Genomic DNA, 20,194 nt, shown 5'->3' on the forward strand with positions numbered 1-20,194 from the left:
CCTTGGCTTCATAATTGGAAAACTGAACTTTTACCAAAAACTATGCAAGCAAGGTGAAACACTGACAACCCACCCCCGCCAAAAAAAAAGTCAGAAGTCAGAATGAGAAACGAGACTCTTTAAATCTAAAACTGTTTGTATGAATCCTGCCTTAGTGTCAAGGTATAGATACGAATTTAGCAAATATTAGAGCAAAAGAAAAAAAGAAAAAAATTTCTCACTTTCTGCTTTACAGATGAGTTTTCAAATTCAACTACGTGAAGAATCAGTTATGTGTTAAACGGTTTAATACAAAGATTATTAATACTATCATTTGAGAATTCTGTTTTATTTACTCTATAGACAGCATAATGAATAAATGTAAAGCATACAATGTGATCTGAGTCTGCCACAGAGCTTTAATGATGGTAAACGCCAGTCAGCTTGCAAGTAAAGAGTCACCAAACACATTTCCGTATGATGTTTTGAGAAAGTGGACGTAGTTCTGCAGACTGCGGTTTGTAGAGTCCGACTGCTCCAGCCTCTCCTTCATGTTCTGCAGCTGACTCTGGAAACGCCGCTCCATCTAGAAAAGGAAAACATACTGTTTTTGGCATCTATAACCACTTTGTTGTTAAGGATTTAACAGAGATGTATTGCATTCACTTAAAAAAAAAGTTTTTTCTAAATTGATGAGATAATGAAAAATAGAAGCAGGGCTGAAGCACGGAGGATTTCATGTGAATTCACGCTGCTTCTGTAGTCCGTGTCTAACAAACACAGACTTCTCATGACAGAAAGCAGCTTGATGAGAGTTCTACCTCTTCTTTGTTTCGTTGTAGTTGGCTCAGCTCTGTTTTGGCCTGACTCAGCTGACTCTGCAGGTCCAGCGCTTTGGACTGGGACACTCGCTCTTTGGCCAAGACTCTCTGCATGCTGTCATCAACCTGTAGGAAAGTTATTTACAAGCTTTTCAATTCAGATGCATCTTAACAGAGTTTCAGACTCTGTGAAGTTTTAAAGCTGGTAGTTGTGGCTATGTAGTTTCAGACCTGTCTCTGCGCATCATCCAGAGTTTGCTGCAGCTGTCTGGACAAGACGCTGCACTCTCGAGACTTCTCCTCCAGCTGCTGCTGTAGGCTGCGGACACTGCCTTCCTTTAAGGTGAGATCACGGGACATCTCTTTGTTTTCCGTGTTTGTGTCCTCGAGCTTCCTACAAAAACAAAATTCAAATCAGCTACAGCAGGGTTTCCCACACACACACCGGTGTGGAGCACCACAGACTCCGCCCCCAACTCGATTTTAAAACAAAAACAAAGCGTTAATGGCGGTAACTAATTTATGTAATTAACTGCGTTTGTGATCCAACTCTAGTCCCCTTCCTGGGGGACCGGGGGGCGCACTCACCAGGAAACGCCTGCCACAAATTAGACCATAAATCTTTACAACTAAAGCGATCATCTAATGTAAAAAAAACAAACCAACAAGCAGCCAGTGATGTGCTTTACCAGCAGGTTTTACTTTGGGTGATGCTGCTGTAGGACTTTTATCACTGCTGCACACACACTCACACTTCAATGATAAAAGGAAAAAGCTGTTTTTATCCAGATCATCAGTTTTATCAGTTTCTTCATCAATTTCGGCTGTTTAGCTTCAGTCGTCACATCTGCTGCTTTTAGGACAGAAATTATCACCATGGTTACCTCTTGTTCTTCAGAGTCTGTGGTCAGCGAGCTGATGCTGTATGAATTCTGCCTTAAGATCTGAATCATGATCTAGAACAACATATAGAAGTACATTACATGCTGCATTTACTGACCTTTGGACATCTGATGTTTACCCAAGAGAAGGTCAGTTAACAGTAAATATTTGTAGCATCGGCTCTGTTAATACAACACATTAAAAACGGGCAAATTTCAGTCAGTCACAAATAGTGATTAATCATGATTAATTCATTTGAAAGCTGTGATTAACCATCTCTTAAAAATGTACTTTAAAGAATTAGGATAAGATAGCCTTAGATAGTCTTTATTGTGTGAGGGTAAAACGAAACTGAGGGTGCTCACACGGAGCTACTGTGCACCATCAGCAGCTGACTCTGAAGAACAACAGAGAAGTTATCATGGCAGCTCAGAAAGTGTGTTTTAACGTGGTCCGCTGCACACGCCTTCCACTGATCACCGCAACACCGTGACATGCGATTCCCTGACCGACGCCAGGGGAGCGCCACAGATTCCTGCCTGGTCCGTGGGAAACGCTGTGCAGCCTGGAGATAGATGCAGATGGATTCCTCTGCCAGCTAATCGAGCTGCATTTTACATTCAGGTCTGTTCAGATGTGAATTTTGACTCTTTTGATATGAAATGTCGCCTCTTAGCAGGAAGCTGGTTTGGTTTGTTGGAAGGTACAGAAACTGTCACCTCACCTTGAACATAAACCAAACAAAAGAGATGACTGGATTTTAGGCGTGAAGCAGGAGTAAATAAAGCACTATTTACATCCTGGAAGAAGAGGGGAAGGTGGTGGAGGAAAATACTGCTCAAAAAAATAAAGGAACACTAAAATAACACATCCTAGATCTGAATGAATGAAATATTCTTATTAAACACTTTGTTCTTTACATAGTAGAATGTGCTGACAACAAAATCACACAAAAATTAACAATGAAAATCAAATTTATTAACCCATGGAGGTCTGGATTCGGAGTCACACTGCAAATTAAAGTGGAAAAACAACTACAGGCTGATCCAACTTTGATGTAATGTCCTTAAAACAAGTCAAAATGAGGTTCAGTAGTGTGTGTGGCCTCCACGTGCCTGTAGGACCTCCCTACAACACCTGGCCATGCTCCTGATGAGGTGGCGGATGGTCTCCTGAGGGCTCTCTTCCTGGACCTGGACTAAAGCATCAGCCAACTCATGGACAGTCTGTGGTGCAACGTGGCGTTGGTGGATGGAGACATGGATTCAGGTCTGGGGAACAGGCGGCCAGTCCATAGCATCGATGCTTCGTCTTGCAGGAACTGCTGACACACTCCAGCCACATGAGGTCTAGCATGGTCTTGCATGGAGGAACCCAGGACCAACCGCACCAGCATATGGTCTCACAAGGGGTCTGAGGATCTCATCTCAGTACCTAATGGCAGTCAGGCTACCTCTGGCGAGCACATGGAGGGCTGTGCGGCCCCCAAAAGAAATGCCACCCCCCACCATTACTGACCCACTGCCAAACCGGTCATGCTGGAGGACGTTGCAGGCAGCAGAACGGTCTACACGGCGTCTCCAGACTCTGTCACGTCTGTCATATGTGCTCCATGTGAACCTGCTTTCATCTGTGAAGAACACAGGGCGCCAGTGGCCAGTTTTGGTGTTTTTCTCTGGTAAATGCCAAACGTCCTGCACGGTGTTGGGCTGTAAACACAACCCCCACCTGTGGACGTTGGGCCCTCATACCTCCCTCATGGAGTCTGTTTCTGACCGTTTGAGCAGACACATGCACATCTGTGGCCTGCTGGAGGTCATGCTGCAGCCAGAAAGCAGGAACTGAGAAGTGGTCTGTGGTCACCACCTGCAGAAACCTCCTTTAATGGGGTGTCTTGCTAATTGCCGATAATTTCCACCTGTTGTCTTTTCCATTTGCACAACAGCATGTGGAACTGATTGTCAATCAGTGTTGCTTCCTAAGTGGACAGTTTGATTTGTCAGAAGTGTGATTGACTTGTGTTGGTTAAATGTTTCCTTTACTTTTTTGAGCAGTGTATATCCCTGTTAGCTCAGCTGAACCACAGACTGGCATCCAGAAAAAGGGGCAGAGCAGACTCCTTCTACAGGAAGCTGGTGTCTGCACTAAGACGCTTCATTTTTCTACAAGTCTGTGGTGGAAAGTATCATTTTCTTTTCCAAGGCTACTTAAAAGGTGCATTAAAAAGCCTGGACTTCATCAGGTTTTACTTTCGGTACGGTAAAAATCAAGCTAACATGTTTTCTATTTAGCACAGCTTCTTTACTCCTGACTTGACTGAAGATCATCTCCAGGCGTTGAGATAAAGCAGATTAGAAACCAGTGGACAGATGAATGTATGAACACAGAGACAGTCCTTCTGCCACGTCTGTTGCAAGTGTGGAGCCATAGAAAGTTATTAGAGTAGTAAAAACTAGTTTTTTACCTTTCTAAGCTGTGAATTTTCTCTTTGAGGACGTTGTTTTCCTCCTGCAGCAGAAGGTTCCTCTGCTGCAGCATTTCCAGCTGAGTTCCTTGTTGTTCCACCTGAAGAGGAACAACATCAGTGTCAGAAATAAAAGAACTGATCCTGCTTTACTGCTGCTGACAGCATGCAGAGGCATTCCTCCAAACATCTGTCAAGTTAATGGACTTGCTCAAGGGTTCAAGTTCAAAACATTTTAACAAAACATTCAAATTTACAAAGAGAAATGAAGAAAGAGCAACAGATGCCTATTTGATATTGTTCAGAACAGCTATGCCAGAGGGAATGAAAGATTCATTTGTAGACATATCTCAGGTCAGTGGGACTTTGTAACGTCTGCCTGAAGGAAGCAACTGAAAGGAGGTGTAAAGCTGGTGGGGGGTCCTCTGTGATCAGGGCGGCTTTCCTGGTCACAGACAGCTCAGACAGAGGTGTTTGGGGTGGGCTGATGATTTCACTGGCCTGAATGATTTCATGGTTGAGATTTTATTGTGTTTGATGGTGAGGTGGTTGAATGTTTGCAGACACCAGGAAGCAGCGATGCTAACAGGTAGCATAGCAACACGATGGGAGAAACTCAGCTAAAAGACTCGACCAAGCACTGGCATCCAAACCAAACACAGTTCAAACTCCAAGCAGTTTTATGGGAATAAGAAAACCATGAGAACAGCTCTGTCCACTTTAGAGCTTCTGCTCATTTCTCCACACAAACAAGGAGACAGGTGACAGCAGAGACTCTGCTGGTTCCAGAGACATCCGTCTCATGACGGTGGGACAGAAACTCTGGAGCTAGCAGCCAGAACCAGAAACCAGGTCTTACTGTTGATGTTTTCTGGTGAAAAGTTTGATTCCAGCTCTAAAAACTCTGCTTATGTTTCTCCTACAACTCTGCCTTTGTTTGAAATGAACCATGAAGGTCCTGCTGGTTTCCATGGAGATGAAGGAGGTTTATAGTGAAGGATGCTCTTCCTATCATATCTTGGGCTTCACTTCTTTCTGGGTCCTCATGGTGTTTCTAAGGTGAATGTGGGGCTATCCCTGGATCCTCCTGACTCTGACCATTGATAGAGGCGTCCATCATCATCATCATCATCAGTATCATCAGCATCATCATCAGCATCATCATCGGCCAATGGCTTCCTGAGATATTTACCTGCGTAACACCTCAATTAAACACCTGGAAACCTGCTCAGGTTCACTTTTACCTTCTACTGATCTCACCAGATATTACTTTACTCATTCCTAGTACTACTTTACTCAGTCCTAGGATTACTTTTCTCATTCCTAGGGTTACTTTACTCATTCCTAGGATTACTTTTCTCATTCCTAGGGTTACTTTACTCATTCCTAGGATTACTTTTCTCATTCCTAGGGTTACTTTACTCATTCCTAGGGTTACTTTACTCATTCCTAGGATTACTTTTCTCATTCCTAGGGTTACTTTACTCATTCCTAGGATTACTTTACTCATTCCTAGGGTTACTTTACCACTTCTTTGGACAAGAAAGAAGGCAGAAAAAATCGGCCACATCGAGAACAAAGTGGTAAAGGAAACTAAATCACACATTTCCTTTGTTTTGTTTTTTTTACATATCAATCATCCTCTGGTTTTTCTGCTTTATTCTTTTTTGCTGCCATCTGGTGGTAGTGTTGGACACTGAGCATTTTTCAGAGCACTGAGCACGGTATGCCTCGTTGTTGTCGAAAGCTCAGATTCAGAAAACTTTATTGACATAAGAAAATTCACTTGCAGCTTAGCACAGACACCAGCATTCAAAGTGCCGTGTGGCAGACATAATCAGTACGCAGCACCCATGAGCTTGTTGGAGGACACATAAACTAGATTAAGTGCATTTATTTGTCAAGCACTTCACCTCTAAACCTAAACCTGAGAGTTTGAGTTTCTGATGCACCTTGTGTCTGACTTCGGACAAAGCGGCGCTATTCTCCATGTTCCTCCTTTCGTGGGTGTCGGCTTCCTGCTGGACATCTCGGAGCTGCTGCTCCGTCCTCCTCAGTCTGTTCGGCAGCGTCTCCAGCTCTCTGAGCCGACCCAGCAGCTCCCGCCTCACTTCCTCCTTCTCCCTCTCCAGGCTCACCTTCACCTCCTCTGCCTCCTTCTGGAAAACTTCCAGCTTCAGGCAGTATTCCTCCGCTTCCAGACGAGCCTGATGGACCTGCAATGAAACCTCCAACTTCAGTTTGTTCTCATGTTGAGATGTTTTCACACATCTTCCAGTCGAGGAAGCAGTTATGTGTGTGTGTGTGTTATCCAGAACTTCGGCATGAAAAAAGACCCCACGTCTCATTCAGGTTTTAAGTTGGACTTTACCTTCTTCTTGTTTTTCTCCACCAGGTTTTCATACTTTCTGATCAAGGATTTCAGCTGACGAGCTTCAGAGTGAAGTCCTCTGAACTTCTCCTCAGATGACGTCAGCTCACTCTAAACACATTGTACGAGTAAATGACATAAAAATAAATTGGAAACAAGGAGCTCTAAATGAGTATTTATTTTCCAAACATGCACAACGCGATGATTAAAATCACATTTTGTTTTTCTGGAGGTACCTGGAGTCTTTGGTTATCCAGCTTGGTGGAGGCGTTCTCAGCGCTGAGTTGGTGAAGCTGGTTTCTGAGCTCCTCCCTCTCCACCCGACTCTTCTCCCTCATGGACTGAAGCTGTGAGTTCAGTTCGGTCACCTGACTGTAACAGAAACTTGTGCGTTAGGTTGACGTTCGAAATCCTGAATTTATTACTCAAGACACTTTAAAGACCAAATTGTTTTTCCACCAACATCTAACATCTGATTTCCTTCCATCAACAACACAGTGACATTACAGACCCGCCTAATAGTACCAGGTCAGACCTCCTCTTTATTCCCGGTGTGATAGGTGGAACCAGGAGGTGGAAACCTTCCTCAGAGGTTTTCTCCATATTAACATGACAGCATCACACAGCTGCTGCAGGTTTGTCGGCTGCATCCATGATGAGAATCTCCCGTTCCACCACATCCCAAAGCTGCTCTACTGGACTGAGATCTGGTGGCTGTGGAGGTCGTTGGAGTCCAGTGAACTCATCGTCATGTTCTAGAAAGCAGGTGGAGATGATCTGAGCTTTGTGACATGGTGCATTATCCTGCTGGAAGTAGCATCAGAAGATGCTCCACTGTGGTCATAAAGGGATGGACATGGTCAGCAACAATACTCAGGTAGGCTGTGCTGGTTAAACCAGGCCACGTTGGTACTAAGGGGCCCAAAGTGGGACAAGAAAATCTCCCCCACCATTACACCAGCAGCAGCCTGAAGCGCTGATCCAAGGCAGGATGGATCCATGTTTTCATGATGTTTCCAGCAGATTCTGAGCCGAGCATCTGAATGTGGAGCTGAAATGGAGACTCATCAGACCAGCAACGTTTCTCCATCTTCTATTGTCCAGTGTTGGTGAGTGTGTGTGAATTGTAGCCTCAGTTTCCTGTTCTTAGCTGGCAGGAGGCACCCGGTGTGTCTTCTGCTGCTGGAGCCCATCTGCTTCAAGGATGGACATGTTCAGAGATGCTGTTCTGCAGATCTTGGTAGGAACCAGTGCTGATTGGACTTCCTGTTGTCTTTCTATCATCTCCACCCAGTCTGTCCATTCTCCTCTGACCTCTGACATCAGCCAGACATCCTGGTCCAGACACCTGCTGCTCTGGATATTTTCTCTTCTTCAGACCATCTCTGGAAACCCTGGAGATGGTTGTGTGTGAAAATCCCAGTAAATACTCAGTCCAACAACCATGATCAAAGTAACTTAAATCCTCCTTCTTCCTCATTCTGATGCTCAGCTTGAACTTCAGCAAGTCGTCTTCACCACGTCTGTGATTGGCTGGTTACATACTTGTGTTGAGGGAGTTGAACATGTGGACCTAATAAAGTGGCCGATAATTAGCTGCTTTGGTTTTGACTTAATTCATTAAATGATGGATTTAAATCAATGTTGAACATTCATTCAGTGGTTTATCAAAAAACACAAAAACATTGTAATTTGATTTGATTTGTCGCAGTGCAAGAGTAAAATTCTGGAAAAAAAAGGTTCATGTTTGTTTTTTTGTTGTTTTTAAAGTAAGACTCTGAACTAAATGCACTTACAGTCTGAGAGCAGAGATCTCCTCCTCCAGCTGACCTTTAGCAGCTGCTTCCTTGGAATGGCGGAGACACCAGTCACTGGATGTGGACAAAGCTTGACACAGCTTGGATTCCTTCAAGATAAAACATGCATTGTAGTATTTTCCATTATATTTCAGCCATGCCATTTTGAGAAACACCCGTTTGTCTGTGTGTTGGTTACTTCTTATAAACATGTCAACAAGCAGAAGCTAAAGAAGACCCAGAAAACAACCAGACAGGCAGTGTTGTGGGAGTCCTGATGTGCCCACAGAGGGAAGAGCAGGATGATAAGACAAGACACGGCCACAAGTGGTACTTGTTTGTATGCAGGATAAACACTGAACTACAAGTTTATTTCTACAGATTCTCTTCCACTTTTAAATGCATGGTTCAGCCAGCAGGCCCTTGCTGTGTGCTCAGACTTTAAGCTGAACCGTCTCAGAATGCTGACCTTCTCCTGAAGTTTCTGGGAGAGTTGCCTGGCGGACTCCTCGGCTTGCTCGGCCCGGTTTGTGAGCAGAGACAGAGTCTCCTGGTCCTGTCTCGCCTCCTCGTCCTTCCTTTGCTGCCTCAGATTCTGCAGCTCCTCCTGCAGAACCTGGAGCTCCTCCTGCTTCTGCTTGTGGCTCTGCTGCATGCTCTACCTCACACATGGAGAGAAGCAGTCAGTCAGGCTACCAAAGCTCCTTCATGCTGCTCACTTTTCACCAGTCTAACAATCAGAATCAGCTTTACTGAATCTGTACATGTAAACGAGCTGCTGTAAGACTGGAATCTCCCAGTCTGGGATCATACGCCCGATTCTGTCATGAGATTTGTCAAAGTTAAATTAAAGCTGCTGTGATTGGACAAAATTGCAAGAAAGTCCAAAATTCATGAGGATTGGCTGAACCTGTGTTAACTGATGCAACACTGTGAGCTCCTGGAGTCTGGGAAGAGGAACTCGGTCTGCTTTGCAGCCACATTTTGGAGCAGCAGCATCAGAACCAGACACTCAACAAACCAGAAGATGATAAAACAGGCAGGTTCTGTGCTGGGGACTGACCTGGAGTCTCTGGAGCTGAAGAAGAATGTTGCACAGGCTGCTAAATGTAAAGCACATCCTCTATAACAGTAACTAAACAAGGCTTCTTCAGTCAGAGGCTTCTTCACCTCTCCATTTATGCAACGTTGTTGTTGTGTGGATTGTTACTAACAATACAGCTGAATCTAGCAAAGCTCATGTTTTTTGTTTCTGGTATTTGTGTTGACAGACCTGAATCTGAGCAGCCAGCTGAGCCTTTTCCACCTCCTTGTGGTTCAGCTGGGACTTCAGGTGGCTGCAGGTGGACTCCAGGATTTGGGAAAGCTCCTCGGTTGTCTTAATGTTGTCCTGCCATGACAGAGAAAAGAAAGGATCTCACGTGGCTGCCTCGGAGTTATCAGTCTCTTTATGAGTATATGAAGCTGATGAACAAGTTGTTGAAACAAGTAGCTCCAATCAAACGGTAAATTACAAACCTTTTCAAAGTCCAGATGCACAGCAAGCTCAGAGACCTCCTTCTCTTTGTTGGCGAGTTTGGCCAAAAGCCTCTGTTAGAGAGGAAGAACGATTTTACCACTGAATGACCTCATGATGACTGCCAATGGTAATAACTCACAATGTTTTCTGCTTCACTGTCAGCCAGTCTCTTTCTGAAGGCCTCTTTCTGTCCCAAGGACACCAGCAATTCTCTCTGTGGATATCACAACAGTCAAAGTGAACCAGTAAAAAAAACAAGTCTTATGATCTCAAATTCAGCCAAAAAGTCTTTCTGATCTTGTTTTGAGATGATTTATTTGGCCGCAGCAGAATGTGTGAGGTTATTACCATGTCTTTTGTTTCTTACTTAGTTACTAAAATAAGTTTATTACATGGCTATAGAATTAAATCATCTTACTGACCATCTGTTTGAGATAACTTTGTATCTTTCACACCTAATTTTAGCTGTAAAACCTTCTTTTAGACCTCCCTGTACCCATTCACACACGGCATAAAAAGGAGCTGTATTAATATGAGGAAAGAACAAACACTTGGTAAGAAATGATGAAAATATCTAGACTTTAGACAGATGAGAAAAAGTGGAAAAACACTCATTTCAAGTCTTTATTAAGTAAAATTGACTTATTATTATTTAAAAATCAAAATCTTTTTGAGATTTTTTCTCTCAGAGTGAGAAAGTGTGTGAAAGAAGCATTGATGGGTTAGTTTTGAGGGATTTTCACTTAATGACGGACTTGAAATGAACTTATTTTAAGATGTTTTTAACATGTCTTCATGTTTCAGAAAATTATACCAAGTGTAATTATTTTACTGCACTAGCAGATTATTTTGCTTAATTATAGGTTATCTTCTCAGTTGAAGTGTTTTTGTAAAACTCATATTAAGACAGCTGATTTTAGCGGTGAATAACTGCATGTTGACGTTTCTCCGGCTGGTGTTCTGCTCTCCTCTACCTCCAGCTCACTCCACTCTCTGAGGAGGTCTCGCAGGCTGTGATTTGAGTTGACAAACATCTCAATCTTCTCCATCAGCAGCTCCTGCTGTCGTCCCAGCGAGGCTGCGTGCAAGCTCGACGTCCGTTTACCCTGGAAAATAAAAACACGATCATGTTCTCCACTTAGTCATCTTCACTGTCTATTTATCATCCTATAAATTGATCATTTAAAGCAAAATTTACTTTAGAGAGGCTGTCGATTGCTTCCTTCAGGGCTGTCAGCTGATTAGATACAGCTACGCCATCTATTTCTGCTTCTACTAGCGCCCTCAGGAGCACGTCTGTATCTCTGTGTTGGTCTCGAGCATCCAATCTATAAATACAGAAAAATAATTCAACTAGAAAATTAACATTTGCATTCAGTCTTTAAAAGGGGGACATATTTTTTAAGACTGCACAGAAGGGTTAGTATCTCAATAGTGATGATGATGGCCCTTAACATATTCAAAGCAAAATTCTGAGACAAAAACTTTGAAGTATATAAAATTCGGGAACAGAGACGAGTTTTTAAGTGAATAAAAGCTGCTGTTTAGGACTTAAAGAGCATCAGTGTATTTTACTACGGTGGGAATCTGGTAGGTTTTTATCTCTCTGTAGAAGAAGCTCTTACATCTTTGAGCGACGGAGGTTTTCTTGCTCTCTTAGCAGGATACTGAGGTTCTGAGATACTCCAGCCAGCTCTTCCTCCTGCTCCTCTGCATCTCTCTGATGTCTGCTCCTTCGGTCTGACTGATGCATCACTCTGCTTGTCTAAAAAAAACATTGTTGTGAGAATTCTTCATTTAGCAATTGGTGAGAAATAAATACACAAAGCTCCAGCTGCCTTTTGCATCTTTATTATGCTGCAGCAGGAGATCTGGTTCCACAGAACGCCAGAGAGTCTGTAGAATCTGTTTACTTCTCATTCGTCTCCAAGTGCATTTTACTTTTTTTCTTTTGCCAGCCAACCAAGAGTTTTGGGAACATGGACAGTGGATGCATGTAAACAGTTCAAAAATAGTCTAAACCAGGGCTTCTCAATTTGGTCCTATGAGAGCTGCAATCTGGCTGGTTTTCAATGTATCCCTGCCCCAACACACTTGACTCAAATTAACTAGTCATTGAGCAGAGCTAAACTGACCCATTTGATCCAGGTGTGTTGAAGAAGGAATTCATTGAAAACCTGCTGGATTGTGGCCCTCGTATGACCGAATCAAGTAGCCCTGGTCTAACCTAACGCTCACATCAATAAAACTGCCCCTGGAATCGGATTATAGCCTAAACAAACCTTCATCTGGAGTCAGACTGGGTTCTGCAGCGTCTTCAACACAAGTGCTATCTCTCTGGCACTACTTGCAAATAAACTTAACCTTAGTATTGGTATACAACATTGAATTAATATGAAGATGTACATAAAATGATCTGAAACAAAGTAAAAACGGAACATATGTTCAAGGAATATGCGCAAAGAAATGCACTGTGTCTGATTTCTGGAATAAAAGTTAAATATTTAATGTATGTATTGCTGCCTAATATACATGCTGCATATCTTATATTCCAACTGAGTCACTGCAATATTTGCTCGAATATATAAAGCTGTCTTGCAGTTTTAGAGACATACTTTCTTTAACTATGCATGACAGTAAGACATAAAGCAATACAAGGAGACCTGAGGTGTGTAGGAGCCCACGTCTCTTCTGCAGGACAGTCTTCCCGGAGGAATCCAAGGCGTCCGGGACTTTGGCCTCCCTCCATCTCTTCTTGCATCATCTTTCGCCTGATTCTAAATCGAAAACAAATCCTCATGTATAACTTTTAGGCTTTCTTTTGCAGCTTTTGCCTTCTGATATTTTCATATATTTATCCACAAAAAAGTACCTTAAAAGGCATGAAAGTAAATTATGATAAACCAATCCCTCCAAGTTAATGCAGTTTGGTATTACTGGAAACGACACTGTAGTGGGGATTATGTTTATTTAGATTCTGATAACAATTTATCTGCTTTCAAAAGTAACACCAAAACACAGAATTTTTTTAAAGGGCATTTACCTGCGGAGGTTTGCTAGGACTCCTCCTCATATGAACATGTACAGGTGTTGTCTCCGGTACGTGAACGTGAACGGGTGGCGAATCCCGAGTTTTCATTATTCTTTTCTGAGATCTAACAGCAGCGTTTAAAGCATGTTACGGCTCAGTTAAAACCTAGCCAAGCAAATACGAAAAGGATTTGGGTCATTTTTGCAGTGCCACACGATGTGTCCCCAAGACAAATCTCGACTTTTGTCTGTGGAACAGGACGGTTGTTTAGCTCGAAAAACGAGTTCTTTGATTGGCTGGTTTGCAATATCTTCATTCGTGATTGGAAGAGCGGGTTTTCATTAAGCGTTGCCCCTGGTAACCATGGCAAGTAACGGATAAGGCTGATGCGGCTTTCAAGTACCTCGTAAAGAGAGGAAATTTAGGTTATTTGGAATGTCCACCATTGGGTCCAAGTGCAAACCTTATTAGTAAACATAACAAAAATGTATGTTTTTTTTATTGTGATGAACGTCTTTAGCCACCGTATATCAAAATGACAACACAAAACCGGACTGATATAACAAACTGATAAGTGAGTGTTGGATGTTTCTGTTACGTCTGTCGGTGTATATGGAATTTCCTGACTCCCTCCGGCTGAAATTTAAGTTATTTTTGCTGTTCTCAAAATGTTAGATTATCAAGTTTTCAATATTAAATAATATTAATAAAACAAAAGAAATATTCGATTGTACTAAACATTCGCCGTAATGTAAATTACGTTTAAACCTTTGTACCATATTGTGCGCACTTTGGGTAACGGATGGTTGAGATGACTGGCCTGAATTTCCGGTTTCATTAAGGGCATTTCCCAGCGTTGGCTAACATTAGCAGCATGCTAACTATTATAATAATGATGTTTTATTTTTGTGACGAAAGTTATTACATGTGTTTACACTTAACATCAGTGCATTGAATTACACTATGTGATTAATCTGGCACGTTTAAATTTTCAACTCCCTCGAGCTCATGCAGTGCACTGCGTCAGCTAAAAACAAAGCTGTTAGCCGTTTAAGCTAGATAGTGTGATTACATTTCCGCGTGCATGCAGTGCAGCGATGAGGTACACAAGGAGCCTGCTGGTGTTCGTAACGCAGCTGGAGATTTTAATACTAAATGATGTTTTCTTAATGCTGGTCTTCTACCCAGCCACAAACCACCTCGCCCAGTCGTGTGCAGCCGTGGAACCAGAGCACGGAACCAGCACCGACACGTTGATACTATGCAGAGCATGTGGACACGAGCTCGCGTCCGGGACTGACATTCACTTCGTTCCCAGCCGACTGGCGCTCTCCAGCCGCAACGATACGTTAGTCAGTGGTCGACGAGTTAACGTTCAGCTTTTTGAAAACCCCCACGGACTCCAGTTTGAAGTTATTACATTCAGAAAAGCAGACGTAACCAAGCACTGGCCGGCAGACACTCACTTCTCCTGGTTCCCAGGGTTCTCGTGGACCATGGCTACCTGTCCCAGGTGTAAGTCTCATTTAGGTGGGTATGGTCGAAATGAGGCAAGGTGCGAATGGTTGCATTTAAAAGCTGTCTCAACGTTTAAAAGCCAACGTTCAAAAGAGACAATTCTGTTTAATAAGAACTGGCAGTGCTCGAGGCGTTTACCTGTAGACTTAAATTTAAAATGTTTCAGCTTCCAAAGACACAAATGGATGCTGCAATTTAACAAAGTTTTTACCTTCTGACGTAAGACAAATAAATATAGCAGGTTGCCCAACAATTCAAGTTGTTTTTAAAAACATAATTGCAATTCGTGTCCTCCCTCCCATTGTTGCAGTTTGCCCCATTGGAGACAAAGGGAATTAAGGATTTAATAATCAGGAATCAAGCATGTGAACAGTGATCACCTTTAAGTTGCATTTGATTTAATGCATCTGAATAAGTTCCCATTTCCATTAACTGACTTCCTATTCCTCCAGGTTGGGCCTTCCAGCCCAGTGACTGGCCAGACACCATCACGAAAACCATGTTTGATGAGTCGGAGAACACCTTCTTGGCTTTAATCACCCACCAACTACTAAGAGAAGACTTTGCATCGAGCCTGCTGATGACTCCAAAATCCTTTGTGAGCTGATGGACTGTGTGGTTAAACCCAGGTGCCTTTGCCTTTACTACTAACAGTTTATTTTTTAAATAAAAATGTCCATGCACCCACTTTTAAGACTCATTGTGTATACACAGTTAAGTTTTATTATTATAACAAAGCAAGTTGTACACCTCAAATTTAAAACAGTCCCCACCCCACCCTAGCGGAAAAAGGAACGGGTGATTAAATGTAAATTCTGAGATAACACTTCTTTAACTTATGAAGCGGTGGGGGTCAAAATTTACAAGTTTTTTTGTTTTTTCTCTTTATTAAAAACGTCATTTCAAATCTTGTGGATATCTGTAAAACAATGCAATGAAAAAAAAAAAACCCCATAGAAATGGTGTCAAAATAATCACTCTCCCCGATAACCAACAGACTCCTGCCCCCTCCCCAGCTTACCCTATATTACCCCCCCTTCTAAACATTACAAGTCAAAGGAACGAGCAGATATTCGTTAACCACAATACATTTTAAGGGCACAGTGTCCCACTGAGGGGTGAAAGGGGAGGAGCAAAAAATAAAATAAAAAAATTGGGAAGAAAATATTGAAAGGTTTGCTAGAGCTAGGTCACTACACCATGGCTTTAGTTGATTTACCACACAACCTTGAAAAAAGGAGGACATGTGCGAGTTGTCTTCAGATTCTACTCAGGATACCGTGCTTTCTATTTTTTTTTTATTTTTCTTAACATTTTTTTGTTTTTAAATTCTGAGATGACTTCAGGGATGGTACTCACAATTCAAGGCAAGTGTCACTGGCCTTGGATGAGTCAAAGGAGAACATAACATGGCACCAACAGGCGGAGAGGCTTCAGAATGTAAAGTGAAGCACATACAGATATATATAAAAAAAATAATAAAAAAAAAAATATTGGAAGAGAGAAAAAAAGTAAAATCTTTGCTCCCAAACATGAATGGAAAAACAAACGGGGAATAGAAGGTGAAGGTCTGTGTCTTAGTCATCTTCTCCCTCATCATCCTGAAAGAGTGTTGGGAGAAAAAAAAAAAAAAGTTAATTTCAATTCAGTTTAGCTTTATTCGTCAAGCACAAAATTACAACACATCTCTAAACAATTGTTCATTCAGCTTACCTCTCCATCTTCTCCCTCATCTTCTTCCTCTTCCTCTCCATCTTCATCTCCCTCCTCATCTATATCCTCCAAGCCCTCCTCATCCTCTTCATCTTCCTCTCCTTCACCCTCCTCATCATCCATGTCAGGAACCTAGGGGATGAGGACTATCTTGAGAACACTTCTTGCCTTTAATTAAACTAAGTCTAACAAAGTTTGCTAATCTGGTTTAACAATGTTTACGTCACAAACACTTAAACCTGTTTAATGTTGGTCTTAAAAACACACCAAGTAGTACTGCAGGGGGTTTGGCCAGATGTCATCTTTGATGACCTCCCCGAGCTCGTCGGCGCCAGCATCGGCATGATCGGTGAACCAAGTGAAGAAGCTCTCTGGTTCTTCATGTTGCCTCTTTCTTCCTGCTTTGTTCTGTGTCTGGCCGGAGCGTTTGGTCAGGTCCTAGAAAAAAGAAAACCGCTCTGAACTTATTCATCGTTCACACGGGTGAGGTCAGAAAGAATCTGCAAACGGGATCTTAGTCCAGGAGAGAAAATTCTCACACCTTTCCTGATTTCCATTTGATTTCTGTTGACTTTGAAGATGGGTCTCCGCTTTCGTTCAGATGGAATTCTTTGGAAAGTACTTTGTTTTCAAAGTACGGATTTTCATCGAAATACTAAAAAAAGAAAAACAATTAGATTGAAAACAAATAAACAAACCCATACTGTGTGAACACATTACTACAACACTTACAAAATCTATTCTGTAGCCCGACTTGATGTCCTCAAACTCTGTCACCTCCACTCGGCTCAGGTAATGAAGCGCTTCCTCGTCTTCCTCCCCCAGTAGGGCAGATACTGTGAAGATGCAGATTAGAAAATTAATTAAATTGACTTTCTATACAACACACACTGGCGATCACAACCTGGCACTGAACCGCTCACCTTGCGGATGGTTGACAAACGTGGTGACCCAGAAGTTGGGGATTTTGGCGATCAGTTCTGACCTCTTCTGAAAGAACGGCTGACGGAGTTTGTTGTATTTCTGTTCTACTTTCAAGATCTCCTCACTGGCTTGCTCATTCAACCTTGAGAAGGGAGAACAAAATATGCTTTACATGAAGAGTTTGTCAAATGACTCCCTCTCAGATGGCATCAATACTTTAGAAACAGAGATACCCCAAAGTTAACCATGGTTAGCTGAAATTCAAACCAAAATATCAGCTTTAAATGAAGACTTGACATTATAATAAAAAAAAAAAGGGGGGGGGGGGGGGGGGGGGGGATTGGACCTCAGGTGAGATTTTTCCCAATATATGCCCATTTACTTGAGTTATGATTTATTTGCATGATTATAAAAACAAAGATAACTTACTATATTAAATATGCCTAGTGTGTTTCTAACTTATGGAGTCAATGTTTACCTCTACCCACCCTTATATGGCAATAAAATATTTAGCTTTCTCTTGAAATGTATCCCAACAGGCACATATTGATAGGCAATACCCACAATTCACGTTAAAATTACAATACAAATAATAAACTTAACTGTTACATATTAGGACATGTCTTACCTGTCAATTTCATTTTGAACTTCATCGATGTGTTCAATAGCTTCTTGCTGCTCTTTCTCTGTGAAAGGGGGAAAAAAGTGAGACCAAAACCCCAAGGACATGACGGAAAACTTTGCATATTCAATTGTGAATCAGTTCTCCATCACAAAGTTACTTGAATCTATAACTACTACTTTCAAAACTTAAATTTTTTTTTATATATATATGCGCAAGCAAATATAGTTTGATAAAGTCAGCCGTTTGTATGCTTGTTTTCAACTATTAGTAAAACCATGATATTTATTTAAGATTACCCCGGAGGTTAAGGTAATATAAACGGCCAATGGCTGCAGCGCTAGCGGTTCAGACGCTCACCGTTTCCTGCCGGCTGCTACCTACAAGGCCGCGTGGTTTAAATGTGGGACAGCAGACTGCACACTGAGCTATGATAACGTGAGACCCCCACGCTAGGACACTTGACAGGAAATACCTCCAAGATGTAAAACCACCAATACATGCTGTTATCGGCATGCAATAATTAGCAGCCATAGTTTATTCAGGAGCTGGCTGGTTTAAATTCAGTAATAAGTAACAACATGTCGTCAGCTAGTGTTAGGTAACATTACAATAACAACACTAGCAGGCTAACTGTTATTGCCCAATTTAACTGCTGCAACATTTATGGATACAAAATGTGAATATTAATACTAATTTGACCGGTTTGGAATATTTGTAAGAGCACACACAGAACAGGAACCCTCCAGAACCACAAACGGTCACTCAAAATCAATCGACATAACTGGCCACGCTGATGATGCTAAATGGCTAACATGGCCTCTCAGCACTAAACAACAGAAGGCAAGAGTAGCGGCATGCTAATAAACGCGTTAGCTACAGAGCTAGCGGCTATTAGCGAAATGTGAAAATACGCAGCAGCAAAACACGCACCGGGAACGTGAAGCAAAGGCAGAGCAAATTACACAATACGCTTCAAGTGAAATGCATCTAACGGCAATATAACAAATGTTAGAGAAGAAAGTGAAAATGGCGCTGAACAGGAGGCCGCCATTCCCTTACCGGAGGTCTCGTCCGCACCGTCATGGTTCGAGTTCAGCTCCTTTTTACTCACTTTTGCCGCCGAGGCAGACATGTTTTCGTAAGCTGGGAGAACTTAAAGATGTCTGAGAGAATAGCTGGTAGTTTTTTAATCTCCTTGAACAGGAGAGCGTTAATTCGCTGTAAAGTTCAGCGTGGAGAAGCCAACAACGTGCTGCTTTCCACACAATGTAGCTGCCGATGAGCGAGGAAGTCACAGCAAACCTTGCTCACGCGCTCCTTTCATTACGAACGCGCCTCGCCGAATGGGGCAGAGGCGAGCTCCGCCTCTCAAAATAGGTCTCGCTTTCTTGCTTCCAATTTGCTCATTTAGCACCCTTTCCTCTCTTAAAATCACCCCCAAGGTAAATAAAACCTCAAATTAATACGCATATCAATATAACATGCGATGAAGAAATTCTGTCCGATGAAAAAATTTGATTTGATCAGGCCAGACCAAATCTTCAGTTGGACCGACTCGCACTTGCGCACTTATAAAAAAAAAAAAAAAAAAGCTGAACGTCAGTTTAAATCGGAGCCTTTTCTGTGGCCAGTAGCTACTAATTAGCTTGTAAATGTTTTAAAGGACGAATAATTATTACATTTTGGTCAATGTTTTATCCATTATCGGTCTCAGTTCAGTTTATGTTTACAATCTGTCATTTGGTGAGGAACTAACCTCACAGTTACTGGTCGTGATACAGCCCACAAACAGATTTTGAAATAGGATTTTGACCTAAAATCTTTTTTCAGATTAGTGTAAATTACAAAATTTAGATTAAAAATTGTGTTTGGGCTACAGCACTTTGTCTTTTTGACAACTATGAAACCAAATGCATCTATAATTATGTATTAGTCTAAAATCTTAGTATTAAACATAAGCATTTTCATATTTTTTATTTAAAAGTATTCATATAAATAATTGAAAATAAACTAAATAATTAAAAACTCTTCAATTTAATTGATTAGACTGAATTGAAATAGAAAATTACAAACCATTTATTGTGCTTTCCAATAGAAATGTATGGTATAAATTTTTTATTCATTAAATGTTTGCTTTACTAGCATTTAACTTTTCAGTATTAATTTAAGTACTTTTTTTTATCTATTTTTATTTTTATTTACCTGTGTTTATATGTAATTATTACCCTAATTCACACCCCCAATGATTTTTTAGTTTGCCTTGTTGAGGGGATTTATTATTTTATTTTATTTTATTGATATATATTGTTAACTTATTTTTATAAAATTATTTTCACTTCATTCTTGTTTTTACTTTACATTGTTTTTCTTTATGTATCTATGTATGTATGTTTCTTATCTATCTATCTATCTATCTATCTATCTATCTATCTATCTATCTATCTATCTATCTATCTATCTATCTATCTATCTATCTATCTATCTATCTATCTAAAGATAAATCATAAATCCCCTCTGTAAAAACCTATATCTCGTGCGTTCGTCACACTGA

General features: G+C 41.5%; 3 protein-coding genes across 4 annotated transcripts; 1 reads left to right on the forward strand and 2 right to left on the reverse strand.

Annotated features, from left to right (window-relative positions):
- Positions 1–307: 307 nt before the first annotated feature.
- Positions 308–13,131, reverse strand: LOC121648650 (outer dense fiber protein 2-like). 2 transcript variants are annotated; one of them, XM_041998899.1, is made up of 18 exons: positions 12,876–12,940; positions 12,705–12,780; positions 12,496–12,609; positions 11,458–11,597; positions 11,031–11,160; positions 10,807–10,938; positions 9,972–10,046; positions 9,832–9,903; positions 9,587–9,703; positions 8,783–8,971; positions 8,314–8,423; positions 6,754–6,889; positions 6,518–6,628; positions 6,099–6,362; positions 4,147–4,247; positions 1,032–1,194; positions 801–926; positions 308–565 (listed from the first exon to the last, which is right to left on the reverse strand). In XM_041998899.1, the coding sequence occupies exons 2-18, from the start codon at positions 12,714–12,716 to the stop codon at positions 419–421; spliced, it is 2,139 nt and encodes a 712-aa protein (XP_041854833.1). In that variant the 5' UTR covers positions 12,717–12,780; positions 12,876–12,940; the 3' UTR covers positions 308–418. The 2 variants fall into 2 exon arrangements, with proteins under 2 accessions (XP_041854833.1, XP_041854832.1); XM_041998898.1 differs by lacking the exon at positions 12,705–12,780 and having other exon boundaries at positions 12,876–13,131.
- Positions 13,132–13,653: 522 nt separating this feature from the next.
- si:ch211-51h9.7 (uncharacterized protein LOC558400 homolog) lies at positions 13,654–15,064 on the forward strand. The gene is made up of 2 exons (XM_041998954.1): positions 13,654–14,393; positions 14,834–15,064. Exons 1-2 carry the CDS (start codon positions 13,961–13,963, stop codon positions 14,986–14,988), a joined length of 588 nt encoding a protein of 195 aa, XP_041854888.1. The 5' UTR covers positions 13,654–13,960; the 3' UTR covers positions 14,989–15,064.
- A 17-nt stretch (positions 15,065–15,081) lies between these two features.
- seta (SET nuclear proto-oncogene a) lies at positions 15,082–18,989 on the reverse strand. Its single transcript, XM_041998945.1, has 8 exons — positions 18,703–18,989; positions 17,647–17,704; positions 17,018–17,160; positions 16,827–16,930; positions 16,636–16,749; positions 16,362–16,532; positions 16,095–16,226; positions 15,082–15,982 (listed from the first exon to the last, which is right to left on the reverse strand). Exons 1-8 carry the CDS (start codon positions 18,773–18,775, stop codon positions 15,959–15,961), a joined length of 819 nt encoding a protein of 272 aa, XP_041854879.1. The 5' UTR covers positions 18,776–18,989; the 3' UTR covers positions 15,082–15,958.
- Between the last annotated feature and the right edge of the window lie 1,205 nt (positions 18,990–20,194).

Source organism: Melanotaenia boesemani, chromosome 11 (assembly GCF_017639745.1).
Source record: "Melanotaenia boesemani isolate fMelBoe1 chromosome 11, fMelBoe1.pri, whole genome shotgun sequence".
NCBI classification, from domain to species: domain Eukaryota; kingdom Metazoa; phylum Chordata; class Actinopteri; order Atheriniformes; family Melanotaeniidae; genus Melanotaenia; species Melanotaenia boesemani.

Coding starts and splice junctions, on each gene's coding strand:
- LOC121648650 (XM_041998898.1), bottom strand. CDS start 12,971: ATGAAAACTCGGGATTCGCCACCCGTTCACGTTCACGTACCGGAGACA. Junction 11,598..12,495: donor TGGGCTCCTACACACCTCAG/GTCTCCTTGTAT, acceptor TGTTTTTTTTAG/ACAAGCAGAGTGATGCATCA. Junction 10,939..11,030: donor CAATCGACAGCCTCTCTAAA/GTAAATTTTGCT, acceptor TTTATTTTCCAG/GGTAAACGGACGTCGAGCTT.
- si:ch211-51h9.7 (XM_041998954.1), top strand. CDS start 13,961: ATGAGGTACACAAGGAGCCTGCTGGTGTTCGTAACGCAGCTGGAGATT. Junction 14,394..14,833: donor CAGGTGTAAGTCTCATTTAG/GTGGGTATGGTC, acceptor CTATTCCTCCAG/GTTGGGCCTTCCAGCCCAGT.
- seta (XM_041998945.1), bottom strand. CDS start 18,775: ATGTCTGCCTCGGCGGCAAAAGTGAGTAAAAAGGAGCTGAACTCGAAC. Junction 16,750..16,826: donor CGGGCTACAGAATAGATTTT/GTAAGTGTTGTA, acceptor TTCTTTTTTTAG/TATTTCGATGAAAATCCGTA. Junction 16,227..16,361: donor ACCCCCTGCAGTACTACTTG/GTGTGTTTTTAA, acceptor CTCATCCCCTAG/GTTCCTGACATGGATGATGA.